This window comes from Mustela putorius, unplaced genomic scaffold, assembly GCF_011764305.1.
Source record: "Mustela putorius furo isolate JIRA1106 unplaced genomic scaffold, ASM1176430v1.1 tig00001419_pilon_pilon_pilon, whole genome shotgun sequence".
Taxonomy (NCBI): Eukaryota; Metazoa; Chordata; class Mammalia; order Carnivora; family Mustelidae; genus Mustela; species Mustela putorius.
Genome location: NW_025421736.1, coordinates 134,100 through 142,489, shown reverse-complemented (window position 1 = coordinate 142,489; position 8,390 = coordinate 134,100). Strand labels below are relative to the sequence as shown.

General features: G+C 60.5%; 1 protein-coding gene across 2 annotated transcripts in view; it reads left to right on the top strand.

Moving 5' to 3' along the window:
* Positions 1–2,865: 2,865 nt before the first annotated feature.
* The window catches only part of SHANK3 (SH3 and multiple ankyrin repeat domains 3), a 51,431-nt gene continuing 45,906 nt past the window's right edge, over positions 2,866–8,390 (top strand). Inside the window, exons 1-4 of one of the 2 annotated variants that reach the window (XM_045087535.1) lie at positions 2,866–3,057; positions 4,356–5,022; positions 5,412–5,615; positions 6,480–6,551. In XM_045087535.1, coding sequence (XP_044943470.1) covers positions 4,720–5,022; positions 5,412–5,615; positions 6,480–6,551 — 579 coding nt within the window. In that variant the 5' untranslated portion in view covers positions 2,866–3,057; positions 4,356–4,719. The remainder of the gene's footprint in view (positions 3,058–4,355; positions 5,023–5,411; positions 5,616–6,479; positions 6,552–8,390) is intronic. The other variant, XM_045087536.1, reaches the window with a different exon arrangement.

Sequence of the window (8,390 nt, the reverse complement as noted above, 5' to 3'; positions counted from 1 at the left end):
CATTCCTATGGAACAGACAGGAAACCTTTATAGAAAGAGCCAGTGCAGCCACGCTACACGGGAAGTCTTCACACAATCCCAAAAGATCAGGGCTATGCAGACCCCCTCCTTGGACCATATACAATAAAGTAAGAAATCAGCCACTAAAGGTTAGTCCTCCCTCCAAAAAAACCTATTATGCATTTGAAAATGTAAAGAAGCATACTTTCAGCAATTCCCAAGCCAAAAAAATTGATACTAGAAAATCAGAAGAACGTGAAATTAAAAATACTACTTATCAATTCTTAAGGGACATTAACTGAAGTGCCACTTGGAAATATATAAACTTAAAAGCTTACAATCAGAAAAGGGAAAGACTAAAAATTGAATTAAATATCCAACTCGAGAGATTAGAAAAAGAATCATAACACAATAAAAAAATAGAGATAATAGAACAGAATAAAACCAAATAGAAAATACAGATGATTAGCAAAATGAAAAGCTGATTCTTTTAAAAAAATATTTATTTATTTATTTGGCAGAGAGAGAGAGAGAGAAGGTGCAGGAGCATAAGCAGGGGGAGTGGCAGGCAGGGGCAGAGGGAGAAGTAGGCTCTCTTATGAGCAGGAAGCCTGTTGTGGGGTTTGATCCCAGGCCCCTGGGGTTTTGATCCGAGCCAAAGGCAGACATTTAACCTACTGAGCCAACCAGGTGTCCCTAAAAAGTTGATTCTTTTTTAATTTTTAAAAGATTTTATTTATTTATTTGACAGACAGAGATCACAAGGAGGCAAAGAGGCAGGCAGGGAGAGAGAGGGGGAAGCAGTCTCCCCACTGAGCAGAGGACCCTGAGATCATGACCTGAGCCGAAGGCAGAGGCTCAACCCACTGAGCCACCCAGGCGCCCTAAAAAGCTGATTCTTTAGAAATAATTTGTATTCCCAGAAGAGTAAAACTTAGTGTATCAGACTCAGGATGAAACTGGACCTAAATATATTGACGGACATTAAATAAGTCGAGGGAATCAAACTTTGCCCCAATGACACCGGCCCCAGAGGGTTTGACAGTGAGCTCGACATCCCAGGGTTCCTGTCTCGCACGAAGGGCTCCAGACTTTGGGAGAGGGTCTGAGCTGCAGAGAAAGTTGTGGGAGCTTTGGAGCCCCCACTGTGTCCCGGGCACTCCTCCTGGGCCACAGACACAGTAAACGGTAAGTAAGTGAATGCGAGTGTGTTAGGACAGGTGCCGTGGCAGGAAGAGAACTAGATCAGAGGGAGGCAGGCGGAGGAGCATGGGGAGAAAACTGCGGACAGGAGAGAAGAAGGGCAGTCAGTGGGGGGCTGAGAACCGAATGCCCCACCAAGTTGTCATGGAAACCGAGGGGGCGTGGGGGAGCTGGGAGAAGCTGCTGCGGGAGGCAGGGTTGGGATTTGGGGGAGGAAGCGGCCCCAGGAGTGGGGAAGGAGGGAGGGCAATACGAGGAAGTGAATGGAGGCCATCAACTGCCCGGAGAGGAGCCTCCCCAGAGGCCAGGAGGGCATGGACCACAGACGCTGGAAGGGGGCTTAAGAATGTGAAGGTGCCGGGAAGTCAATCAAGGCCACCAGACAACTGAGGTTCGGGAGGTCAAGGAGGAAGAGGGCACCGTGTGGCGGGGTGGGGCAGGCTGTGGTGAGGCAAGGGCCTTTGTGTGGCCTGTGGGCCTGGGCCAGCTGCGTGGTTGTGGGTTAGGGGCCCATTCTGGGATGTGCCAGGCACTGTTCTAGGTGCTTTGCCCACATGAATTCCCCAAGGCCCTGTGGGGCCTGTTTGCCTCTGAATATGTGTGGCGAGAGAATGTGGGAAAGCAGCAGGGAGAAACATTCTTCTGGAATCTTGGCCTGGATGGAAGGAGTGGGAAGCAGAGGGCCGTGGGTCTGGTGGCTGGACAGAGACACGGTGCGGAGGCTGGGCAGCGGGAGGCAAACGGTGGCTCTGCCCGGGAGTGAGGGGCTGCTCAGGAGTTATGGGGGCTGGCCAGGGGCCTGGTTGTTTTGTTCCCAACAAAATAAAGGGCAAAGACACCCACCATGCTTTGGCTTCATCCTCTGTAAACCCACCATGCTGCGGGGACGGAAGGACGTAATGTGGGTTAGGTGCTTCTGGGTTCTGTTATTTTTGCTGTTTGCTGGGGTGGTGGGAAGAGCCGGGGGAATGTGCAGGCTTGGAATTCATTCATTATGTGCCCATCCTATGTGCCAGGCACCTTGTGGAACCAGGACAAAACCAAGCAAGGGCTCTGGTATCTCCTGGGGCAGTGCTGGGCCCACCTAGGCCTGGAGACCAAAGATCTGTTGGTTGCGATCAGCAAAAAAGGAGATTTTCCCCTAAAAGATTTTGTGGCTGCACTGCGGGGGGGGGCAGTAGAAGGGGGCAGGGAGGCGCTGGGAGGTTGCAGGGGCTCCCTTGAAGTCCAAGCTGGGTGGGCAGCTTGGCAGGGTGAGTGCAGAGGTCTGGGCTGCTGGGACTGGAGGTGAGGGAAGGGGCAGCCTCCTCTTGGCCTCCCGCCTTCACCCCCCCGAAACCAAGCACTCGAGCAAGCAGGTTCCTGGCCTAGCAGCCAGCCACAGAGGGACGAAAGGCTGGGAGCTGGGAGCAAAGGCAGCTGGGGTTTGTGGTGGGAGGGTTGGGGAAGGCAGGGTAGGCAGGAATTGTGGGTCTGGTGACTTGCTGGGGGATGGGGGCAGGAAGGTAGTGGAGACAGGAGAGGGGCTGGGAAGCAGCAGTTTCCTCTCTCTAGGGCTGGGCCGCAGGAAATCCAACCCTCACACTTCCCAAGGTGCTTCCTGCAGATAAAGTGGCCTTCTGACAGGCCCCTTCCTGCTCCCCCTTTCCCCAGCCCTCCCATCCTGCCTCAGTCCCCAGGGGACCCGCAGCTCCCCCACTCTGGCCAGGCCAGTGGCCTTGGGAAGAGTCTGGACAAGGGGGTGGGAGGTCTGGGCATCCTGGGGCCACACTTCCCGGCAGGGAGGGTCCAACCGGGCTTGAGGAGAAAGCAGGACCAGACCCACAGACAGCGCTGGAGATTCGGCTCTGTGGGGTCAGTGGAGTCCTGGGAGGCAGAGATTTTTTTCCTAAAGCGGTAGTGGATGGAAGAGGGGGGAGCCAGGGCTCCCTCAGGGGTTAGGGGTGGTCCTTGGGAAGAGGGCCTTGCTCTGGGGTGATAGGAGATCGCTCTGTTGGCATAGGGGTCGGTATGGGGGGGGCTTTGTGGTGGGCAGGTAGTTGTCAAGGTGGCTCTGTGGGGAGTGGTCTGTTCTTGGAGGGAGTGCCAAGTGCTGTTCTTGAGGGGTTGGGGTGTTTCCAGGTTGTCATGGGGGAGGGGTAGGGAGGTTTTTCTCTGTGTAGGGGGTTCATTCAAGTTTATTCCTGGGAGCCTCGGGGGATTCAGGGCTGTTCTAGGAGAAGGCTGGGAAGGTTGGGGGTGGGGGGCTCCCAGGGGCTCTTTTCTAATGGAGACCAGGCTGGGTCATGCTTGGTTGTTCTGTGACCATTATCAAGCACGTCCAGTGAAAGGGCGAGCAGCTCCGCTATGGGGTTCAGGGCCTTTCTTTGGGGGCACAGTCAAGGCATGTTGGGGAGTTCTGGGGAAGTCAGGAGCTGTTTCTCGGGAGCTCGGGGATATTCCGACAGTTAGGGGCTGCTCTTTGCTCTCAGGGGTCTTGAGGGCCCAGGTTTCACAGCACTGGGGTAGTTCTGTGCGGTTTATCAGGGTTGGGGGGGGGTTGAAATGCTCCAATGGGGCGGTGGTGCCTGAGCTAGTTTCTTTACTGCGCTCCCCTCCTCTCCGCCCACTCATCACCCCCTCCCGCGTTGCCACGACAACGTAGAAAACTAAAATTCACTTCCCCGTGCAGGTGGAGACTAGTAGCGCCCCCTCCCCTAAGCCAGTCCTCATAGGTCGCGCCCCCATCCTGTCGTCGCTAAGGTGACGGAAAAGGGGAGACAGGCGTTGGTCTAGGCAGACCACGGGGCCTGGAGAGTGGGGAGGACGAGGCGGCCGTGGAGTCCAGAGCGAACTCCCCAAACTCGGCTGGGGATGCCGGCAGCCGCGCTGAACGCTATTTAGGGTGGTCGTAAGGGTTAAGTCGGAGGGTTAACTGGCTCTCGAGGTGGGAGAGCCCCTAGCCCTTCCCTGGCCCCGACGTCTCCTCCGTCTCACACCCAGGACTGGGGCAGGGCTGGTCCCCGTCATCTCCCTCGGGCCTTGAGTGGGGTAGGGAGGTCGGTAGAATGGGGGAGAAGCTGCCACCCCCGGAAATTAATTCTCCCGTTTTTCTCTCCCCTTCCCGCCCTCTCTGGTCCCTGTGCCCAACGCGGACCCCACCCCCGCCTCAGGACCCCCGTCTCGCGGACTCTTCCCCGGTGGTCCGCGGATGCTCGCAGGCAGCCGAAGGGCGGCGCGGCCCTCGCGGCTCAGCCACTCCCCCCACGCCAAGGCCTAGGACTCCCCACACCCCCCGCGCAGCCCCCAGGGCCCCCGCCCTGTGGGGCGGCCCAGGCCCTCCGCACGAACCCTCCCACCTCACCCGGGGGACCCGAACAGTCCCCCTCGCCCCCGGTCCCCGGCTGGCCCTGAGCCCTCCCGGCCCCCGCCTCCGGCGCGGCCCCCTTGCCACCCCCGCTTCCCTCTCGGCTCAGGCCCCCTCCCCCCGCCGCCCCCGCCCCCGGGGAAGGCAGGCGCCGAGCTGAGCCGGGGCCGATGCAGCTGAGCCGCGCCGCCGCCGCTGCCGCCGCCGCCGCCGCCGCCCCTGCGGAGCCCTCGGCGCAGCTGTCCCCCGCGCCGGCCCCGGCCCCGGCCCCCCCCGGCCCCCTCCCGCGCAGCGCGGCCGACGGGGCTCCGGCGGGGGGGAAGGGGGGGCCGGGGCGCCGCGCGGAGCCTCAGCGCGCTCCGCTCTCGGCCGCGAGCCGCCCGGGCTCCGGCCCGGGCGCCGGCGCTGGGATGGACGGCCCCGGGGCCAGCGCCGTGGTCGTGCGCGTCGGCATCCCGGACCTGCAGCAGACGGTAAGCCCCACCGCCCCGTCCCGGCAGCGCCCCCGCCCTCCTCGCCCAGCGCCCCCCCCCCCCAACACCGTCCACCAGCTCCCCCCCATCCTCCCCACCCCCCGCGCGCTCGGAGGCGGGTGCCGGGGACCCCAGGCCCGCGACTACTCACCCCTCCCCCGCCGCCTCCGCGGAGACCCTCCCCACCACTCGGGCGGGGGCGGGGCCCGGGGAAGCACCGCCCTCGGGGCGGGTTCTCGCCCGCTGGACGCGGAGGCGCCGGGTCCCCGGCTTGGGCTCGGGAGCCCCGGAGTCCTGCCGGGGCTCCCGGGACTTGGTCCCCTGCGCCGGGCCGGGCGGGGCCGGGCGGCGCTCATGCGGTCCGCACTCATGATCCCGCTCCGCCGCAGAAGTGTCTGCGCCTGGACCCGGCCGCGCCCGTGTGGGCCGCCAAGCAGCGCGTGCTCTGCGCCCTCAACCACAGCCTCCAGGACGCGCTCAACTACGGGCTCTTCCAGCCGCCCTCCCGGGGCCGTGCCGGCAAGTTCCTGGACGAGGAGCGGCTCTTGCAGGAGTACCCGCCCAACCTGGACACGCCCCTGCCCTACCTGGAGGTGAGCGGCGGGCGGGGGCGCGCGGCCGGGGGCGGGGGTGGGGGAGCGCGCGGGGCACGACCCTGGAGTTCCGTAACGAGAGCCGTGAAGGGCACGGCCGTGAGGGGCGCGGACCGGAGGAGTCGGCCGGGCGCGCGCGCGCGCGTGTGTGTGTGCGGTGCGGGAGGGGGTCTGCGGGAGCCCCGCTCAGCGAACGGTGCATACGGTGTGCGTGCGAGGCGCGGGGTGCCGTGTGTGGAGCGTGTGAGGTGTAGAGCAGTACGTGCCGCGAGCGGGTTTGCAGTCCGCGTCTCGTGTGCTGGGAACGCGGGGGGCTTCTGCGGAGCGCGGTGTCCGTGCGCAGAGCCGGGTGTGGAGGAAGCCGCGCCTCACCTGGGTCTGCACATCTGTGCCCCTCCCCCGCCCCGGAGTCTCTGAGGGCACACCTCAGTCTCTCTCGTTCGCTCACCCCCATTCACGATGGAAAGGGTGTTGAGTGCGCTGTCAGGAGTGGGGACACAGACTGACTTACAGTTTGGGGTGGTGGTGGCAAGGGCAGTGAGCATTACGGTGGCTGAGCTCAAAGTCGGCTTGGCCGCTGGGGTGGCAGAGGGAAATGGGGTCAGTCCCACTCAGGGCATGTCTAGGAGGGTAAGCCTGGAATCAGGTCTTAGAAAAGGAGTGGGAGTGAAAGAAAGGGTGTTGCAGGTTAGGGGACAGCGGGCACGCGTGCCATCGGAACTCGGTGTTGGTGCTGTGTCCGTGGTCCTGCGCGTGAGGTTGGTGTGGCCGGCAGGCTGAGGAAACAGGACTTGGTTTTGTGTGTGCATTTGCTCACTCAGCCCAGGTGGGTGCCTTTTCTCTGCCTTTTCTTTACCTGAGCAGTTTCGATACAAGAGGCGAGTTTATGCCCAGAACCTCATTGATGATAAGCAGTTTGCAAAGCTTCACACAAAGGTAAGGAGGAAGCCACAGAGGAGGGACTCCAGAGGTGACCCCCCTGGCCCCCATGAGCAGTGCTCCCCTCACCCCAGGCTTCACGGGATTTTGTGATATCAAAAATGCCATTAAAAAATTCCCAAGAGCTCTTCCTCTGCCCCCAGCACCCTCCACCCTGGCTTGGGGCTGACCGCTGTCCCTCCAGCTTGGCTCAGTCTGTTTTCTCTTGCATCGGGGGCCCAGAGCAGGTGCTGGGGCAGCTGGGGGGCTAGGTGCGGACTCCAGCACCATGACTGTTGACTGTTGTGTGGGTGCTCTACTGCCGGGTTTCAGTGAGATCAGACTCTTGCTCACCCCTCTGGGGGGCCCCTGGCTGGGCGTGGTGGTGGGCTATGATAGCACGTGGTGTCTTGGTGAGAGCCTGGGTGGACTGGGAGTGAAGAAGCACCTGATGTTCTGTGTAGGGGACCTGGGGGTGGGGGGAGGACTAGGAGCCTAGCACTTAGTGGTTACACAGTGCTGGGCACCAATAATTAAGGCAGTCACTAATTTTCTCCTGGGAAGAAAGGAGAAAAGAGGGAGGGGCTATTGTTATCCCATTTTCCAGACGAAGATACTGAGTCCCAGGGAAGTTATGTGACATGCTTGTGGGTGTGCAGCCAGTGAAACTGGGGCTGAATCCAGATCTGTCTGACGCTGGGGGCCTGTGCTTGGGCGTACCTACTGAGTGCCAGGGCTGCTGTTCTTTGGGGGCCACCTCACTACCTTCTCTGAATGCAGGAGAGGCAATGTGGGTGCCACGGCCCCTACCCACAGGCAGCCTCCCTTAGCTGCCACCTCAGGTTCCAGTGACTGGTGGGCCTTTGCTTACTGGATACTTCATTGACAATCTTTGGAACTTGTCTCTGTCTAGGAGAAGGATCAGAGCATTGGGCCACAGTGACCCTTCTGTGACCATGGAGCCTCCATGCCAGGCTCTTCTGCTGCTCTCAGGGTACATGGGGGTCAGAGGCCATGATTTTGGCTGGGCGGAGACTGTGGCTTCACTCTCCATTTGCCCCAGTGTGATCCTGTCACTCTGGGGTCCCCCCCCCCCCGCCCATGGTTATCTCTTAAAACTGTCATGAGCAGCTCACAGAACACTGGTGACACTGGTGACTGTTGACTCCCAGTGAGTCCCAGTTGTTTTTAGATTGAGTTTTCTTTCTTTCTTTTTTTTTTTTTAAGATTTTATTTATTTATTTGACAGAGAGAGACACCAAGAGAAAGGGAACACAAGTGGGGGGAGTGGGAGAGGGAGAGGGAGAAGCAGGGTTTCCACTGAGCAGAGAGCCCGATGAGGGGCTCCATCCCAGGACCCTGGAATCATGACCTGAGCCAAAGGCAGATGCGTAACTGTTTGAGCCCCCCAGGTGCCCCAGATTGAGATTCAATCCTCCTCCAGCCCCGCATGTGTCTGCCTGCCCCTACTCTGGCCAGCGCTCATATCACACCCTCGCCTCTGGGTCTGGCTGAATTCTCTCCCCATCGTGAGCACCCTTCTTCCTGCTTGATGGTCCAGACCCACCTTAGGGGGCCACCTCCCATGGGTGTCCTCTCCCGTCTGTGATGCAATCTGAGTGTTTGGAGAAGACCTGGGGCCTCGGCCAAGGTGCCTTGCCATGTGGCATCTGCAGCACCAGCCTCACTGAGTCTCTGCAGAGTGAACTAATGCACGACTAGGTCAGCGAGTGCAAGGCAGGCCAAGTCAGGTCACAGGAGGGGCGGCCTGCAGGTGAGGAAAGGCCTTGGGGATAAGGGTCTGCCTTGGGGTGGACGCATGGAGAAGAAGGAACAGGACCACCTCGGAGTGACGGG